General features: G+C 45.9%; 1 protein-coding gene across 5 annotated transcripts in view; it reads left to right on the top strand.

Moving 5' to 3' along the window:
* The window catches only part of LOC134227325 (phospholipase B1, membrane-associated-like), a 124,253-nt gene extending 103,531 nt beyond the window's left edge, over positions 1–20,722 (top strand). For all 5 annotated transcript variants that reach the window (XM_062708712.1, XM_062708717.1, XM_062708716.1 and 2 more), the window contains 2 exons: positions 19,744–19,820; positions 20,384–20,722. In XM_062708712.1, the coding sequence (XP_062564696.1) occupies positions 19,744–19,820; positions 20,384–20,519 (213 nt within the window). In that variant the 3' untranslated portion in view covers positions 20,520–20,722. The remainder of the gene's footprint in view (positions 1–19,743; positions 19,821–20,383) is intronic.
* The last annotated feature ends 418 nt before the right edge of the window (positions 20,723–21,140 follow it).

Consider the following 21,140-nt stretch of genomic DNA (forward strand, 5'->3'; position numbering starts at 1 on the left):
ATCAATTGATGCTATTTCAATTAGTGTGCACTCCGGTAAGGTTGTGACATTATTAATAAATACATTATTCAAGGACTGCAACAAATACATAGCAGCAGATTTGAAATGAATTTCATACCTTTTTTACGAGCATGCATTTCAATTAATATATTTTAATTTGACTTAGGCATTTATGGTCATCTCACGACTAAGCATTTTGGACGTTCCTCTAACGCTTTTGCTAAGATATCTACGAATTTCTTTTCTTTTGTAATCCGTGAATGCTATCTGTGGAAAAAGGACAACTATTTATTTCAGCTACATGATCTTAATTTTTGAATTTCTATAATAATTGTAAATAATTCCTGCAGTTGATTTTGGGCAAGATCTTATACCCCATTTAAGTGATTTAGACACGTTACCATATGTTTGAACATATTACGCTAGTAATAAAGAGCTCAGGTAGTCCAATGTTGTTGGATTGATATGAAAATGATAATAAAATTCATCCTTTTTTCACGTTACGGCTCCAGGTTCTGTAAATCGCTACAGCTGTGAATGAATGTATCTATAAATTAGTATACAGATATGCTAAGCCGTAGATGCTAATACTATACAGAGATGCGTTTCATAGCGTTCAGCTATGGAAAGAATTGACCATAATTTTGTAAATCAGTGCAACAAGTATTAAATAAGTTTTCCGTTACCTTCTAGTGGTGCTAAAGCAGAATTCTCAGTTCTAGTGATTTTTGGCACAAAGTAGATGATTAGTATGAATAATTTATCTTTGGTGATCCACAGTTTGGAACCAACGGTATAGACCATTAATCATCTATTTCATTTAAATTTAAAAAAAAGTGTGACATAGTAATGATGTTGGAAAACATGTGGCGAATGGCGAAAAGACATATTATTGTTCATTAATCGTTCCGTTTTGATTCATATGGCCAAAATACTTTTCTCAGAAAAAGCACGTAAAAATCAACTCACTTTTAATGCACTTACCTGAAGATTTCCTCGCAACGGGTTGCATTCGACGCAGAATCTTGTCTCATTATTCCTATTAAAAATTAGTCTGATCGGACGATGGGCTCTGAAGTAATGCCAATATACTATTTTTACCGCGAGAAGGCATAATCACCATGGTGGATTAATCTGGTTTGTAGAATCATGTCTGAAATCCAAACTTCGAATATTGTTTTGTTTTTGAGCATTTGTCTTGGCAATGTAGCTTTACACATTCATAGCACATCATATATGCCTACAGTACTTGCCTAATGGCGCATACCTACGATGCATGTGTATACACAAATTGCAGGCCTAAATGTGATAACCTGTTTCTAATTATTCAATAGCGAAGCAAAAATATGTGTTTTATGTTTTGATGCCAGCTCCAGCTGAGCCTCACCGTTTAAAACTATCAATGAGCTGCATACTGATTAAGTATTCTTCTTTTGCAGCATTTTCATGCAATTATGATTAAATAATGTTTATTTCTGCACCTCGCGACCAAGCAAATAGCATGAGACGTGGCGCAAAATGGTGTATGCAAATAAAATCCGTTTTTATTAATGCCTTCGCCTTGACGATGACCGGAAAAGGTTGCACACAAATGCCGTCGACAAGAAGACACTTAGTGACGAACTATGAAATCTAATCATCACTCGTAAGGATATGTGGCATTAGATGTCATATTTTCATTACAAAATGAAGAAAATTAGTTCGTTTGGAATTAAGCACTTTTGATCGACAAGGTGTTACGGTTTCTTTTCAATGAAATCTTTTTAAATTTTCACCCGTAATATCGCATAACCCTAACAACATGTCCCATCTCTTGTAAAGCTTGTCGTTTACAGTCTGGGCGACGCCTATCCGTTCCATCGCGAAACGCAGTTTAACATGGCCGAAATAGGTGCCGTCTCGTACGACATGCCATTCATGGCACGTTCGCTGGTCAAAGAATCCGCTCCGATCCGAGGGTGGACTTCAAACGGACTGGAAGATGGTCACAATCACCATCGGGAAATGACATTGCTCGTTCGTGTGTCGATGGGCCCTGAAGATCTGCCCCGAAGCACCGGTTGCGGATGATCCGGCGCCGCTACCTGCGGGACTATATGCCGAGGACGTTCGTGAACGTCGTATCAGTGCCATCAGTGGAAACGGTAGTAGGCGAGATCCAAAGCCCGGAGTGTGCCATACGCTGCATCATGGTGAATTTCCTGTTGGTCGGAATGGCCTAAACCAGACTGACAATTCCAGGCACCGCTGGAAGATGATTCAGCAAGCGATGGTTGAGGTGGAGCAGGAAGTCTCACGGATGGACGAATTTCGTCGACTGGACAGTTTGCCGTTGTCTACCAGCCATGGTCGACGCACATATCGTGAGTGTCGTTTTGTTTACCGGCTCGAATGACGGAAAACAATTTCATGTCAATGCGCTATATTGTCTCTATCAACATTGATCTCTGGGAGCATCCACTTGGCACTTCTAGATAAAATATCCGATTGACACAAGATGTCTGTTCTTTGAAGAGTAGCCAACAAGCCATATGCATCTAAACGACTTCCATTAAAATTTGAAAACATTCCTAATTATATCAAGTCGTTTTCAAAAACGGACGTCTGTTCTGTCTTAAATATGACCAATTAAGTATAAAATTCGATACAAAATATTAAAATGACTTTCCAAGCCGTTTGGAAATTGCTTTTCGATACCTATCAACATAAGATGTACTCAATAGACTTCTTCAATGATAATTTTTGATCTTTGTCACTAAAGGGACAAGCAAAATTACAAAACCTCCACAAGCAATAAAAATATCGCTTTTGCAAACGTAGTTTGTGAAAAAAAATATATACGAGAAGGCAAAAGTATAATTACAATAAACAAATTTAAATATACTTTTGACTTTACTGCATGATCACAATTGTAACATTTACAAATTTTTGCGAGTTTGAGTAAAAACAAGGATTTCACGCATGCTGCAACGCAGCAAAACTGAAATAATAATGATAATGACAGTTGTGGCTTCCTTTACTTTTAAATTTGAATTCCGTGAGGATTGTCTTTGGCTTTTGAACCATTTCAAGATGGTTGGTTCTTTCATCTAAGGTAAAATTAGACAGTTTGTTCAAAATCTCGAAAATATATCAGTTTTTTCAACATCAAGCATAGTGACTGCATAGCTGTAAGCTATTAATAGAATTCTAAAATCAAAACACAATATTGAGCATGAACATTAGGACCACACAATTCGTGTGTTACTCCGTGATTCATATAACCAAAATTGAACAAGAACACAATGAATGGACTTGGGATTTTTTTCTTCCCAAGCAATGGAGGGAATCTGCTCAACAGACATCCTGGGTTGTCCAGGGGTGTGGGTTAGGGACCACCTCAACATCAAACAAAGGGAGGCAGGACTACATCCCGACCCGCTAAACCGTTTCCATTGCCGCCAAGCCCATGTCCTTCACAACAGAAAGTAATGCTTCAAAGGGGCCAGTGCATACGCACCCTCGAGGTTAGTGCGTGTCCTTGCAGCGAGACATCGTGACTCGCTTTTAGAGAACACCATGGCGTACGTGCAGTTGCCGCTTTCCAGGTGGCCTTACCACGCCCTATGTCATCGGAAGGTGGGAAGGTCGACTTCGCCTTCTTCCTCTGCATGTATCGAAATGATTATGCCTACTTCTCTCTGCGACAGGGTCCATTCCAACACACAGAGGGACTTGCCGACGCGGTGCCTACGCTGCCCCAGCCTTGACGAGGACCCCTTTGGTCCTCAGGCTCGGAACCCGCCGTAGACCGACGCCGCGAAAGCGACGATACCATTTGTTCTTCGCGCGGCCACTTGTTCGATAAAAGAATCGAGTCGACCACAGAGCATGACACCGGTATGACCCATGAACCGACTCCGATCCCTTGGACCACTCTTATTTGCGCCTGAACTAGCCATCCTGAGTCCACGCGCCACCTTCTGTGTAGCTCCGGAGATTTGGATGATAGCTGATAAGCAGCATTCCAGCCTTCATCTTTACACATCCTCCGAACTAGGTTTTCCGGGGTAGTGTCCAGACACATGTGGCAACATGTGGTCGTATGCGCGAAACGTGAGCACGAACAACGTTCCTCCGTTTCCTCTAAACCTGCGCACACACACTCAGGTGAGGCCGAGCAAGCCGGCACGTTACTACTGCCTGATTTTGCAGCACGCTTAAAAGCCGAACATCAGACCCCCATGGGGTGCTTTTTCACAACTTTGCTGAAACTCAAACATGGGAGGTTCGTACAGCATTGTGCCTTATGTCCCTCAATCCGCAGCGTCGCAGATTCTTCTGTCAGGGCCTTTGCAGTCATTGCTTTGTGTTCCAGGCACTTGAATCAAACTTCGGGTTGCTCGTATATGCCCACAGCATACCGACCATTCCACCTTGACGCTTCCTAACCGTACCTTGGAGGCGTCCGCTGCGATAGAACCAATCTGCCGTTCCCCGGACCTTTCCGTAGCCGAATGGCTGCGGTGACGTCTCTACTTCACACTGTCGCCGCAGTGCCGTGACGAGCTCTTCGACTTCATGATCTCGTCCAGTCTTTTATAGATTCACCTCCGTAGTAGGTGCCCTCACTGACCGTCTCGCCTGAACTTCCCGCCAACTCTTGAGGCATCACCCTTTGCGAGACGCCCGCTTCAGCTCGAGGATCATCTCGCCCTCGGTAGTCTTATTTGACGTACGTCGCGCCGAGTTCACCGATGACGTCACTCCTGATCTTCAAAACGTCCGAGTACTTAGCCTCGTCCGCCGTGATGACTAGGGCATCGCCCTGGAGCGATTGGCGCCTACCCTGAACTTCTTGCCCTCATTCGCCTGGGCCTTCTTTTCGGCCCTTGACGTCTACGTTTCTCTTGTTCTTGACCAGGGTCCAGGATCATCCCATCTTCCCTGGTCTGGTGCGGCTAGAACTTTCAGCCTGCCGTAACCCTACCACCGTCTTTCCTGGTGGTCGGTCCAGGTTTCCGGTCCTTCCTCCCCGGTTTTGGGATACCTGGCCGGGGTTCAGCTTCCAGCCCCACTACCCTTGTTCGGGAAGTAATCCTCCGTGTTTGGAGCGCCGCCAGGAATGTCCCTAGAACTGTCTCCCCGTTTTTGTGTCTGCTCCGTTGGAGCATTCACCGTACCCACCAAATACTTGAGCCTCAGTCTGGGTAGACTTTGGTACCACCGTCTTCCTGGCACGCCTCGTCAGTTCGACCTTGCGAGTCCCGAATCCTTGGGCCTCAGTCTGGGTGAACCTGATTCCACCGATTTCACGGGTTTACACTTGGCCGTCCTGATCGCCTCTCCAGCTTGGCGTCAGCACGACTTTCGAAGTTTCTGCAAGCTCCTCTTGAGGTCGCTTGATATTATGCTTCGATGACGCAAAGTCGATGATGGCGTCCAGCTGTTCTCGCCACCTCGAAGGCGAAAGCCCATTTGCGGTTCATCGCCTCCACAAGCCTGGGCCGTCAATAACCGGCGTTTTTTTAGCCGAGAGGAAGGTTGAGTGACCCACGCTGGCGCTGCGCACTGAGCTGCAGACTTTGCCTTGGCCTCCTGGGCGGAGACCTGGCAACCCACCTCTTGCGAAGGGTTGTCGCCTACACTACTACCTTGATTAATTGACTTGGTTTTCATTTTGGTACCACAGGTTGCTCGGGAAAAGAGGTCCATCAGCCAGAGCCCAGCTGACGCGGTAAGGGACAATTACTGTGGGGGTGCCAGGTACCCACAGGCTCCGTTAAAGGCCTCTTTTTCATCCCCTGGCCATGCATCCCCTCGTCGCTTGACGCCTTGGGATTAGGGGTTAGGGACGATGGTCCGGTCTAACTCGCAGTGGCCATGGGAGGGTCGTCAAGCCCACAGGAAAGTCCCTGCCGCCCCAGTTTTTGTGATATGAAACCAGGAATGTGTTCCGATCTATGCTCAAACTCATCCAAGAATCTCCTGAAATAAGGCCTTGAGATCTATAAAGATCTGTCCTCTTGTTTCAAATAGGTACATGCTCTGTGACTCATAGAATAGATTGTGTTCAAAGCCTAAGTTCTTGGTCTTCCAAAAATTCCGAAACAAGGCTTTTAGATCTACACGGAAACAAAAGATCTGTCCGCCTGTTTCAAATATGGGACATGCTCTACTGACTCATAGAATGTGTGTTCAAAGCATAGTTCATGTCATCCAAAAAATTCGAATGAGACCTTAAGATCAACACGCTAACCAAAGATCTGTCCCTGTTTCAAATATGCTACATGCTCTTTGTGACTCATAGAATAGATTGTGTTGAGAGCATAGCTCTGGTGCATCAAGAAAATTTCAGTAAGGCCTTTGATCTACAGCGTAACCAAAAGATCTATCAGCTTTTTCAAATATGATACATGCTCTGCGTGACTCATAGAATATTGTATTCAAAGCCTACGTTCTTGGTTTCAAAAAAATCCGAAGCAAGGCCTTTGAATCTATACGAAACCAAAGATTTGTCCGCCTGTTTCAAATATGCTACATGCTCTTAGTGGTGTAGTACTAGCTTATTATTAGCATAAGCATTAGTATTGAATTCGGACAAATTGTAGGATAGTACAAGTCTGGTCTATTGTGAGTAGCACTTTCACATTCATTCGTTACAGATATTGATTTGGAACCACACAGTGCAGGTACCTAGAAAGAAAGCCGATAGATCTTTGGTTACTCGTGTAGATGTAAAGCTTACTGAACTTTTGGATGACCAAGACATTATGCGAACGCAGTATATTCTATAAACCACGAAGACATGTATCATATTAAAACACCTGATAGATCTTTGGCTACGCGTAGATCTAAAAATTACTTCAAGGATCTCTTGGATGACGAAGAACTTACGCTTTGATTATTCTTTGATCTATCCTATAGGTCACATGAGCATATATTGAAACAGGTGGATAAATCTTTGGTTACACGTGAGATCTGAAGGCCTTCGGAAATTTTCTGGATGACCAGAACTTATGCTGCAACATTTCTTGAAACACACAGAGCATGCCTATTTGAAGCAGTTGGACAGATCTTTGGTTACGCGTGTAGATCTAAAGGCCTTGCTTCAGATTTTTTGGATGACCAATAACTGGCTTTGACAATCTATTCTATAGTCACACAGAGCATGTACCATATTTGAAACAGTTGATAGATCTTTGTTACGCGTTGGATCTAAAAGCCTTCTTCAGAAATTTTTGGATGACCAATAACTTGGGATCTGAACCAATCTATTCTATGAGTCACACAGAGCATGTACCATATTTGAAACAAGCGGACGATCTTTATAGATCTCAAGGTTATTCAGGAGATTCTTGGATGAGTTTGAGCATAGATCGAAACACATTCCTGGTTTCATATCCACAAAACCATGCCATATCACGATCCATACTAGCGTACTAGACCTACAAACAACACCTAGCGAACAAATAGGAAGACGGGCAGGACGGCCATTATAGTCCCAATTTAAAATCTTCTAAGTCCCAGTAGCACCGGCATAAAAAATGTTCTAAGTCCCCAGTAGGCACCAACATATAAAATTTTCTAATTTTCTAATTTTCTTTTCTATTGGGGTTTTTGACGTCGTTTTTGCCTTTCTCGTATACTAAGTATACGGTAAAGGCTATATGATCGCTCCAAAAACAAACTTTTTATAGAAGGCCCGGAGACCCATAGTGTTATATACCAATCGACTCAGTTCGACGAATCGAGATGATGTCTGTGTGTGTGTGTATGTGTGTGTGCGCAAAACTACTCAAAAAATGTCACTCATTTTTCGGGCACTTATCCTCAACCGATTTGCTCGCAACAAGTTGCATTCGGCGCAGAATCCTGCCTTATTGTTTCCTATTTGAAATTGGCCAGATCGGACCATGGGATCAGAAGTTATGGCCAAAATATAAATTCATACAAAAAAATCGCGTAAAAAATGTCACTCACTTTTCGGGCACTTATTCTCAACCGATTTGCTCGCAACAAGTTGCATTCGACGCAGAATCCTGTCCCATTGTTTCCCATTTGAAATTGGTCAGATCGGACTATGGGATCAGAAGTTATGGCCAAAATACAAATTCATACGAAAAAATCGCGTAAAAATGTCACTCATTTTTCGGGAACTTATTCTCAACCGATTTGCTCACAACAAATTGCATTCAACGCAGAATCCTGTGCCATTGTTTGCTATTTGAAATTGGTCAGATCGGACTATGGGATCAGAAGTTATGACCAAAATACAAATTCATACGAAAAAATCGCTTAAAAAATGTCACTCATTTTTCGGGAAATTATTCTCAACCGATTTGCTCGCAACAAGTTGCCTTCGATGCAAAATCCTGTCTTATTGTTTCCTATTTGAAATTGACCAGATCGAACTATGGGATCAGAAGTTATGGCCAAAATACAAATTCATACGAAAAAATCGCGTAAAAAATGTCACTCATTTTTCGGGCACTTATCCTCAACCGATTTGCTCGCAACAAGTTGCATTCGACGCAGAATCCTGTCCCCAGAGATGCATCTGAACACGAGAACGCGTGTTCGTGTTCAAAAAGTTCTGAACACTGCACACTGTTCAAGAGCACTGACCTAACTTAGCAACTTGTATCCTAGGAAAACAAACTCAAGCGACGGCATGCTACTCATTTTTCGGCTAGTAATGGAGCACGTGTGCGTCTAACGGATAAAAATCAAGCATGCTCGTATGTTTTTGTATTGTTCCAAATCTAAGGAATCTTAGTTACCATGATCGTTTTGCTTGCGTACCAACCCAGTGCACACTGAACTGTGTTCAGAGTTGTAATTGCCGGTCTAGCCAACCGGGAGAACTTCCGAGACTCCCCGAATCAACTGCCTCAGGGTCGGGACAGGGAATCTTCGCACTTGAATAAAGGAAAACCTACCAGCACTTTTTTATTGGCTACACTCCTTCTAACTTTCCTCCCACTTCCTTATCCACTAGCTAACCTTACAATGCGGGGCCCCTTTCTTCACTCCACAACCACTTCCTCTCCTTCTCCGCGTTTCTGCTCTCTCTGTCTCTACGGATGGCTTCGACCACGTCTGGTCACGTTCCGCGTCGTGGGTGGCACCAAGGGTTCGTCGGCGGATAGTTGACGATCCAGCTGCGCGTCCTAGACTACCGATATGTTGACGGATCGGTCTTCGGCGATTAACGGTGCCGGAATCTACCCGGCGAAGGGGTTCTATGATGACTCAAGGACTCCCCGGGAACTAGGGCCGTATCGTAGATACAGCGGTCGGAATAGCGACACCACGGTGGAACAACGGGGTCCTAATTTGATTGAAACGGAAATCACGTATCACAAAAACGATCACAATACAGGCATTCCGCAAGTTGCCTGGAGATGGGGTTGGGTGGTTACCTGATTTTCCTCCTTCTGCTCACAATCTGGTAACTTAAAACTGTTTGTCTTTAGACTTCTAATTAGCGCTTCGCACATCTAGTCTTGTCCACAACTGCCGGGTAAGTGAACGACTTGTCCCAGACCAATCAGCCCCAAGGTTCATGACCCCATCTCCGGTCATCGACTTTTCACAGTCTCCATCCCTTTTTCGTGCCACCCAATTGTGCAACCCATCATGGCCGCTCCCAACTCCGTATCCTGCGGCTCCTGGTGGTGGGTTGAAGAAGCTTGGTGTGTGGTTGGTAGCAGTTAAGGTGGTTGCTCCTAGTGGCTATCTTCTTGTATGCCAAGTGGGCCTCTGCTGGGGAAAAACCTTCAAACTCACACAAAAACATCATGTCATACACATTTACGATTATTAAAATACAAAATCTCTTCGATACACACAATTAACAAAACCAAACACTTACAGAGTTCAAAACTTAGAACATCAAGGCGCGCTCTTGGCTCATGTGCTGTTCAGGATGCATCTCTGCCTGTCCCATTGTTTCCTATTTGAAATTGGTCAGATCGGACTATGGGATCAGAAGTTATGGCCAAAATACAAATTCATACAAAAAAATCGCGTAAAAAATGTCACTCATTTTTCGGGCACTTAGCCTCAACCGATTTGCTCGCAACAAATTGCATTCGACGCAGAATCCTGTCCCATTATTTCCTATTTGAAATTGGCCAGATCGAACTATGGGATCGAAAGTTATGGCCAAAATACAAATTCATACGAAAAAATCGCGTAAAAAATGTCACTCATTTTCCGGGCACTTATCCTCAATCGATTTGCTCACAACAAGTTGCATTCGACGTAGAATCCTGTCCCGTTGTTTTCTATTGAAAATTGGCCATATCGGACTATGGGATCGAAAATTATACCATTTTTGCCTTTCTCGTATACTAAGTATACGTAAAGGCTATATGATCGCTCCAAAAACAAACTTTTTATAGAACGCCCGGAGACCCATAGTGTTATATACCGATCGACTCAGCTCGACGAATTGAGGTGATGTCTGTGTGTATGTGTGTGTGTGTGTGTGTGTGTGTGTGTGTGTGTGTGTGTGTGTGTGTGTGTGTGTGTGTGTGTGTGTGTGTGTGTGTGTGTGTGTGTGTGTGTGTGTGTATGTGTGTGTCTGTGCACCAACCCAAAAAAATGTCACTCATTTTTAGGTACTTATCCTAAACTGATTTACTCGCAACAAGTTGCATTCGACGCAGGATACTCTACCATTGTTTCCTATTGAAAATTGGTCAGATCGGACTATGGGATCGGAAGTTATGGCCAAAATACCCTCTTTTATAAAAAATTGATTAAAAATGTCACTCATTTTTCAGGCATTTATCCTTAACCGATTTGCTCGCAACAAGTTGTATTCGACGCAGAATCCTGTCCCATTGTTTCCTATTGAAAATTGGCGAGATCGGATTATGGAATTGGAAGTTAAGGCCAAAATACTTTTTTTTACGGAATAATCGCGTGAAAAAGTGTCACTCATTTTTCGGGCACTTATCCTTAACAGATTTACTCGCAACAAGTTGCATTCGACGCAGAATGATGTCCCATTGTTTCCTATTGAAAATTGGTCAGATCGGACTATGGGATCGGAAGTTATGGCCAAAATACTTTTTTTTACTGAATAATCACGTAGAAAAGTGTCACTCATTTTTCGGGCACTTATCCTCAACCGATTTACTCGCAACAAGTTGCATTCGACGCAGAAAAGTTTCTCATTGTTTCCTATTGAAAATTGGCCAGACCGGACTATGGGATCGAAAGTTATGGCCAAAATACTTTTTTTACGGAATAATCGCGTGAAAAAGTGTCACTCATTTTTCGGGCACTTATCCTTAACAGATTTACTCGCAACAAGTTGCATTCGACGCAGAAAAGTGTCTCATTGTTTCCTATTGAAAATTGGTCAGATCGGACTATGGGATCGGAAGTTATGGCCAAAATACTTTTTTTTTACTGAATAATTGCGCAAAAAGTGTCACTCATTTTTCGGGCACTTATTCTCAAGTTGGTCGCCAACAAGTTGCATTCGACGCAGAATCGTGTCCCATTATTTCCTATAGAAAATTTGTCAGATAGGACTATGGGATCGGAAGTTATGGCCAAAATACTTTTTTACGGAATAATCGCGTAAAAAAGTGTAACTCATTTTTCGGGCACTAATCCTCAACCGATTTGCTTGCAACAAGTTGCATTCGACGCAGAAAAAGTGTCTCATTGTTTGAAAAATGGCCAGACCGGACTATGGGATCGGAAGTTATCGCCAAAATACTTTTTGTCTTCCTCGTATACTAAGTAGGTATTCGTAAAGGCTATATGATCGCTCCAAAAACAAACTTTTATGGAAGGCCCGAAGACCCATAGTGTTATATACCGATCGACTCAGCTCGACGAATTGAGGTGATGTCTGTGTGTGTGTGTGTGTGTGTGTGTGTGTGTGTGTGTGTGTGTGTGTGTGTGTGTGTGTGTGTGTGTGTGTGTGTGTGTGTGTGTGTGTGTGTGTGTGTGTGTGTGTGTGTGTTTTTTTTCTTCCTAAACAATGGAGGGGGAATCTGCTCAACAGACATCCTGGGTTGACCAGGAAGTGCGGGATTAGGGGCCACCTCCAATGAGGGAGGCAGGACTGCATCCCCGACCCGCTAAAACCGTTTCCATTGCCGCCAAGCCCATCGTCCCTTCGGTACAACCAGAAAGTAATGCTTCAAAGGGGGCCAGTGCATAACGCACCCTCGAGGTTAGCTGCGTGTCCTTGCAGCATCGAACATCGTGACTCGCTTTTTTAGAAGAACACCATGGTATCGTGCCAGCGCATTGCCGGCTTTCCAGGTGGCCTTACCACGCCCTATGTCCTCGGAAGGTGGGCAGGGTCGACTTCGCGCCTGCTTCCCTCTGCACGACTGGTATCAAGAATGATGATGCCGCGTGCACTCCAAATTGACCTTTCTGCGATAGGGCCTATTCGCCAGCACACAGAGGGACTTGCCGACGCGAGGCCTACGCCTGCCCCAGCCTTGACGAGGACTCCTTTCCGTCCTCGGGCTCGGAACCCGCCCGGTTGACCGACGCCGCGAAAGCGACGATACCATGTTGTTTTTCACGCGGCCACTTGTTCGATAAAAGGATCGAGTTCGACCACAGGGCACCGGTATGACCCATGAAGCCGACTCCGAACCCTTGGACCACCTCTTATTTGCGCCTGAATTAGCCATCCCTCGAGTCCACGCGCCACCTTCTGTGTAGCTCCGAGACGATTTGGACGATAGCCGATAAAACGGCGTTCCAGCCAACTTCATCTTTACACATCCTCCGAACTAGGTTGTCCGGGGTAGTGTCCAGACCACATGTGGCAAGCATATGGTCACGCATTGTGCGAAAACGCGGGCACACGAACAACACGTGTTCCGCCGTTTCCTCTAAACCAACGCACACCGGACACTCGGGCGAGGCCGAGTGTCCGAACCGGTGTAGGTACTGTCTGAAGCAACCATGGCCTGTAAGGACCTGGGTCAGGTGGAAAGTGATTTCCCATGGCGCCTCTTGACCCACGTACCTATCTCCGGTATCAACCTATGTGTCCATCTACCCTTAGTGGAACTGTCCCACGCACGCTGCCATTTGACCATTGAGGCCAACCTGACAGTCCTGCGGATGCCTCTCGTGCCGCGCATTTCAAAGCACTCTATGTCTTCACCGATAACGATGTCAATAGGCATCATACCGGTGATGACGCAGAGTGCATCGTGCGACACGGTACGGTACGCGCTCGCAACTCTTAGGCACATGAGCCTATACGTACTTTCTAACTTCGTTCTGTAGCAGTTAATACGCAGGGCCGTGCCCCAAGCTGGCCCCCCATACCTCAGTATGGACAGAGCAACGCCAGCCAGAAGCTTGCGCTTGCTGGCATAAACCGCAGAGCTATTGGACATCATCCGGGACAATGCCACTATAGCTGTGGAGGCACGCTTGCAGGCGTAATTGACGTGGCTACCAAAGGTGAGCTTATCGTCGATTATTACCCCCAAGAGTTTGATGGAGCGTTCAGAGGTGATCGTGCAGTTGCCTGCCCTTATCACCGCTTGCTGCTCCGACTTTCGGTTGTTAACAACAACCACCTCAGTCTCCTCCACAATTGCGATCGAGTGGGCTGCAGTCAACTCCACCTCTTCGATCGATTCGCCGTAGACCTCCAGCGTAATATCGTCAGCGAAGCCAACGATTACCACGCCCACCGGGAACTTCAACCTCAAGACACCGTCGTACATGACGTTCCATAACACCGGACCCAGTATGGAACCTTGCGGAACCCCTGAGGTTATGTCAACACACTTCCGACCCGCCTCCGTGTCGTATACCAGTACTCGATTCTGGAAGTAGCTTCCGAGAATCTTGTACAGGTACTCAGGAATTCCAAGACGCAGGAGCGCATCTGCAATAGCTGCCCAACTGGCACTATTGAATGCATTCCTCACGTCTAGAGTCACTACTACACAATAGCGAACTCCCCTCTTCTTACGCTAGATAGCTTTCTCCGCGATTTGGTAACCGACAATATAGCGTCTACGGTCGACTTACCCTTTCGGAAGCCAAACTGGTTACTCGATAGACCATCCGCACCCTCCGTGCGTATCAACAACCTGTTGAGGATGATCTCCTCGAGCACCTTCCCCGCCGTATCAAGCAAGCATATTGGTCTATATGCCGACGGACCCCCCGGTGGTTTTACCGCCTTGGGCAATAGGACCAAGCTCTGCCTTTCCATGCTTCAGGGAAGACTCCTTCGTTCAGGCATCTCTGCATGGCAAATTTGAACATCTCGGGAGCCTCAGCAATGGCCGCTTTGATGGCTAGGTTCGTAATACCATCCGGTCCTGGCGCCTTACCTACACTAAGGAACTGTGCAATCCCCGCAAGTTCCGCCACAGTTACTCTTCCCTCGTCGGCCACCCTGGCTCCTGGCAGCTTCACGAATGGAGGCCAGGGGCTTGGGTCGTGACGTGGGAAGAGCCCCGCGATGATCCTCTCCAGCATCTCTGGAGACCGCTCTGTAGGGGCCATCGCCCCACGTGTCTTGGCCATTACGACCCCATAGGCGTCACCCCATGGATTCGCGTTGGCACTTTGACACAGGCCCTCGAAGCAGGCTTTTTTGCTTGATCTAATCTCAGTCTTCAGAGCGGCTCTAGCAGCCACGAACGCCACCCGTCGTTCAACACGCTCCTCTTCTGTGCGTGCTCGCTGCATCCGCCTCCTTGCCCGTAGGCAGGCGCGGCGCAGGTTCGCAATTGCTTGAGTCCACCAGTAAGCCGGTGGTCTCCCATTCCTAGGGTGGACTTTCCTAGGCATGGTGGCATTGCATGCACGCGAGAGTACTGTTACCAGCTGCTCGCCACTCAGACCGAGAGTATTGTGCTCGCGGCGGAGCGCTTCCTTAAACACCTCGTCGTCGAAGTATGATGTCTTCCACATACGAGGACTAGGCCTCGCCCCTTCTTCCGTCCGCTGAATGCTGGTCGTATAGTCGATACTGTAGCGAACCGCCAGGTGGTCGCTGTGAGTGTAGCCATCATCTACCCTCCAGTTCGAACTACTCGTTTGGCCAGGGCTCCAGAACGTAACGTCGATAATCGACTCGGCGCCGTTCCAGCTGTAGGTACTTTTGGTACCGACATTAGCCAGTCCACATCCAACATGGCCAGTGATTCCAGCAGGATCTGCCCCGTTGATTCGTGGATCGGCTTCCCCATTCCACGGCCCAAGCGTTGAAGTCCCCGCTATCACCACCGGCCTACGCCCCATGAAGTTAGCCGTCAAACAATCTAGCATTCGACCGAACTGCTCGATCGACCATCGAGCAGGCGCATAGCAGCTGCAGAAGAAGACCCCGTTGATTTTGGCAATGACGAAGCCCTCGTGTGTCGAAGACACCAACTCTTGAACTGGGTATTTCCCGTTGTCCATATCGCCGCCATTTTAGACCCATCGGTGACCCAATTACCGTTCCTGGTGGGTACCCGGTAAGGATCTGCTATGATGGCGATATCCGCCCCCTATTCAGCAACTGTCTGACACAGCAGTTGCTGGGCTGCATTACAGTGGTTCAGGTTTAGCTGCGTTACCTGCACTGTGATTTTGCAGCACGCTTAAACGCCGGGCATTTCGAACCCCCCATGGGGTGCTTGCTGTTCGCAGCTTTGCTGGAACAGATCAAACAGTTGGGAGGGTTCGTGCAGCATTGTGCCTTATGTCCCTCCAATCCGCAGCGTCGACAGAGCTTGCTTCTGTCAGGGCCTTTGCAGTCCCATTGCTTGTGCCCCGGTTCCAGGCACTTGAAGCAAACTTCGGGTTGCTCGTATATGCCCACAGGGCATACCGACCACCCCACCTTGACGCTCCCTAACTTGACTACCTTGGAGGCGTCCACTGCAGGTAGCCGAACCAATGCTACCTGTGTCCCTGCCGGACCTTTCCGTAGCCGAACGGCTGCGGTGGACGCCTCCACTTCACACTGTCGCCGCAAGGCCGTGACGAGCTCTTCGACTTCGGTGATCTCGTCTAGGTCTTTAACTCTTAGATTCACCTCCGTCGTGAGTGCCTCACCTTGACCGTCTCGCCTAGGGACTTCCTCCGCCAACTTCTTGTAGGCGGCGCCCTTTTGCGAGACGCCCGCTTTAGCTCGAGGATCATCTCGCCCGTCCGGGTACGTCTTATTCGACGTACGTCGGCGCCGAGTTCACCGAGCTTGACGTCACTCCTCATCGTTTTCAAGACGTCCGAGTACTTAGCCTCGTCCGTTTTGATGACTAGGCATCGCCTCTGGAGCGATTGGCGCCTACCCAGACTTTGTGCTACCCTCATTCGCCTGGGCCTTCCTTACGGCCCTTGAGGTCTTTGGTTTCCTCTTGTTCTTGACCAGGGTCCAGAAGGCGTCATCCCCTCTATTTCCCTGGTCTGGGGCGGCTGAGAGCTCTCAGCCTGCCGTAACCCCTTACCACCGTCTTTCCTGGGTGGACGGACCTTTCCAGGTCCTTCCTCCCCGGTTTTGAGGTACCTGGCCGGGGTTCGGCTTCCCAGCCCCACTACCCTTGTTCGGGGTAGTAACCCTCCGCGTTTGGGGCGGCCCCCAGGAGCTCATCCTGGAGACTGTCTCCCCCGTTTTTGTGTCTGCTCCGTTGGAGCAGCCACCACTGACGTGCCCGCGAATACTTGAGCCTCGGTCTGGGCAGACTTTGGCGCCACCGTCTTCGCTGGCACGTCCTCGGTCGATTCGACCTTGCCCAAATCCGCGAATTCTTGGGCCTCTGTCTGGGTAGACTTTGACTCCATGGATTTCACAGGTTCGCACTTGGCCGTCCCGACCGCCTTTTCCAGCTTGGCGTCCAACATCGACTTTCGAAGTTTCTGCAAGCTCCTCTTGAGGTCCTTACTGATATTATGCTTCGATGACGCAAAGTCGATGATGGCGTCCAGCTGTTCCGTCGCCACCTCGAAGGCCGAAAGCTCATCGCGTTTGCGGTTCATCGCCTCCACAAGCCATGGGCCGTCAATAACCTCTACCGGCGTTTTTTTAGCCGAGAGGAAGGTTAAGTGACCCACGCTGGCGCTGCGCACTGAGCTGCCGACTATTGCCTCTGGCCTCCTAGGCGGAGACCTGAACAACCCACCTCTTGCGAAGGGGTTGTCGCCTACACTACTATCACTAGTTGAAGAATTGCCTTGGTTTTCCATTTTGGTCCCACGAGTTGCTCGGGAAAAGAGGTCCACCACGCCAGAGCCCAGCATGACGCGGTAAGGGACAATTACTGTGGAGGGTGCCCAGGTACCCCACAGGCTCCGTTAAAGGCCTAGCTTATTATTTCACCCCCCTGGCCATGCATCCCCTCGGCACGGGTCGCTTGACGCCTTGGGATTAGGGGTTAGGGACAATGGTCCCGGTGTGTGTGTGTGTGTGTGTGTGTGTGTGTGTGTGTGTGTGTGTGTGTGTGTGTGTGTGTGTGTGTGTGTGTGTGTGTGTGTGTGTGTGTGTGTGTGTGTGTGTGTGTGTGTGTGTGTGTGTGTGTGTGTGTGTGTGTGTGTGCGCACCTACCCAAAAAGAAATGTTACTCATTTTCAGGTACTTATCCTTAACTAATTTACTTGCAACAAGTTGCATTCGACGCAGGATATTCTACCATTGTTTTATTGAAAATTGGCCAGATCGGACTATGGAATCGAAAGTTATGGCTAAAATACTTTTTGCCTTTCTCGTATACTAAGTATACGTAAAGGCTATATGATCGCTCCAAAAACAAACTTTTTATAGAAGGCCCGGAGACCCATAGTGTTATATACCGATCGACTCAGTTCGACGAATTGAGGTGATGTCTGTGTGTGTGTGTGTGTGTGTGTGTGTGTGTGTGTGTGTGTGTGTGTGTGTGTGTGTGTGTGTGTGTGTGTGTGTGTGTGTGTGTGTGTGTGTGTGTGTGTGTGTGTGTGTGTGTGTGTGTGTGTGTGTGTGTGTGTGTGTGTGTGCACCCACCAAAGAATGTTACTCATTTTCAGGCACTTATCTTCAACTGATTTGCTCACAACAAGTTGCACACGACGCAGGGTACTATTTTATAATGCACGAGAAAGGCACCATCTCCGCTAGGTGGATTAATCAGGGTTTTTATGAAAAATCGCTTAAAGAATGTCACTCATTTTTCAGGCACTTTTCCTCAACCGATTTGCTCGCATTTGCATTCGACGCAGAATGTCTCATATTTTCTTATTGAAAATTAGCCAGATCGGACTATGGGCTTAGATGTTATGGTCAAATTACTATTTATTGTGAAAAAGAGTTCAAAAAAGTCTAGCTCACTTTCTAAGAAAGTGCACTTATACTTATACCACTTATACCAAGCAACACAATTTCAACAAATCTGGTTGCAGTAACCATATTGTGACTGAATCCGGTCATATATAAGTTACTGTGGTTGATGTGCAATATGTGTGCTTCTCAGGTCGCTCGCAACAGATTGCATTCGACGCAGAATCTTGTCCCATTGTTTCCTATAGAAACTTGGCCGGATCGTACAATTGGGTCAAAAGTTATGGCGAAAATACTAATTTGAAAACTACTAAATAAAATGCCATTTTTTGCTCTTATGCTCATCCGATTTGTTTGCAACAAATTGCGTTTGGTGAGAATTTGAAATATGAAAATATGAAAAATAAGACCAATCCACATATTGGTGTTATTTGAGATTTTTCCAAACCTTTTGGACGAACGAGAAAGGCACCATCACCGCTAGGTGGATTAATCTGGGTTTTTTTTAAAAAGCGCGGTTTTTTGACGTCGTTTTTTTTAAATAGCGCGGTTTTTTTTACGTCGGTACTGCGTAAAAATATCCGCGTAAAAAAAACGCGCAAAAAAAACCGCGTAAAAAAAACTTCAGTGTACATGCAAGTTGATAAATGGCTGAAAATGTGTGTACTGGTTCAATAGTTTAGATAACCATCGGCGTGGTAAAACAAATTCGGCGGCGTGGTAAATTCTCATACGGCGGCGGCGGCGCAAGAAAATCGGCGGCGGTGGTGACGTGGCGCAACGGCGCATAGGTCTAAGGACCGCAATGAGCATGTAGCATATTTGAAACTGGTTGATAGATCCTGTTTCCAACACGGGCAAAGTTATCTAAATTGGTTGAAAATTGGAAACACGGGTACTCTGTCGGCCATCCGTGTGTTTTTTCGTAAATAAAATAAATGAATATATATTTACAAATTTTAACTGAATAATTTTATTGACAAACGCTATAAACTGTCGTATAGATCTTATCATTTATTCACTCAAACCACTAACAAAAAATTCCTTCCCGAAACATCTATGAAGGTAGTATGGGTTGCCTGCAGCTTCACAAGTACATGTTGAACTAGCATTCCTTTCCTTCCTTCCGTAATTGTAAGGACGTGGCCAGGTGTACAACTGGTATGGGAATGATACCATTCTTAAGTACCAATTTGCACAATATACAGTAGTTTATTCATGTGAAAAATCGCGAGAATATTTTTTTATAGACCGCCAGAGTATACTAACCCCATAATAACTGTTAAAGTGCTGAATAAACACTATGCTACGAGGTGGCAATGTCACAGGGAGAGTGTTATGCCAATAAGAATGAGCAGAAAACATCTACTGATTTGGTGTAGGCTTCGGTTTTATAGAACTTCCTCTGTACCACACCACGGGAAGGTGTCTACTAACTGTTACTTGCATAGAAAATTTATTATTCTCTAACTGACGAATTATTATTATATTATTACTTGCAGCTCAAAATGAACGGTAGGGACGTGGACTACACTCTGTTAGCATACGATTGTTTTCACATGAGCCAGAAAGGAAATGCGTAAGTGATTATTTTGTTGATATTAGTTTTCTTAGAAACCCATAATTTTACGTTACATTCTTGACCAGAATCGTTTACTTGGACATATATTTTAGATCAATTAAAAACTTTTCGCGCGTCTATTGCATTTCTGAATAAAAAGAAAATTGAAAGAAGTTATTCCAATTAGTTAGGGTTACGGATTGTATTTCAGACAGGATCATAAAATCGGCACGGGCTCAAAAAATAAAGATAGAAACATTATTTTGCCAAAACTTCTCCGTAAGCGTGTGTGCCCACTCGAGAATTTTACAATTAATTGTGATGTAGCTAGTTGAAATTGAACTTACAAATGCAATTGCGTCCTTCCTGGAGTGTGTCGAAGAGCAATAGCTTGCCGATACACATTATCCTCTTGAAATTATTGTAATATTTATATTGGGGCAACTAACTCTTTTTATACGAAACAATTTAATTAAGTCACCTTCTCATAAATAAAGGTTCTGGTGTATTCAGTTGGGATTTTCTTTGATATTAATATGAATAGCAAAGCTAATCTATAACCCTGTTTCCTCCTACAACAGATATGCAGGTACTGCGCTGTGGAATAATCTCATGGAACCGGTGGGAAAGAAAAGCATCAACTGGCGACCGCTCTTCGAAGATTTCAGGTGCCCTTCCGAGAAGACGCCGTACATCTACACCTACGATAATAGCTAAGACCCCGCCAAAACTCGACATTCGTGTTCTGCGTTCCTCGCCCCTTTAGGTTAATTTAATTTATTTCGCCAAACCACCGCAGTGAAAAGAATGCCAGACGGTAAGTTTAGCAAATACCTTGCCGTCAACGTGATTGATTTCAATTAGACCCGTAAGTTAGGTAAGCCCAATAAAGCTGTGCTAATTGTGCATCCAAACTTGAACCAAACCAAACGTAAGAACACTGAATCGAAAGAAACTCCCATCGTTGAGTCGCTCAATTGCAGCATTGATTACAGCAGGATCCCGTTGGTTACCCACCAAAAGAAAAACAGACTCGCCTGTATGGAAACGATTTACTTTAGCTGATTATTGTTACCCGATTGAGAAACGACACACTCGGCTCATTGGGCAGCCTTACGGACCATTGAGCTCCTTTTCGATGCCAAACGACGACGACGACGACGATGACAACGACTCTACACGGCGAACCTGAAGGCAAGTACCAAACCAACATGCGAACACCGGCTTCGATGGGACAGTGTCAAAAAGAAACCAAAGCTCTAAAATGTAGATTTGCTGTCGCCGATAATGCATTTTTGTTTGCATATAGTTGAGCAATGCACGCGCACGCTCAGGTGC

Source organism: Armigeres subalbatus, chromosome 3, assembly GCF_024139115.2.
Source record: "Armigeres subalbatus isolate Guangzhou_Male chromosome 3, GZ_Asu_2, whole genome shotgun sequence".
Lineage (NCBI taxonomy): Eukaryota > Metazoa > Arthropoda > Insecta > Diptera > Culicidae > Armigeres > Armigeres subalbatus.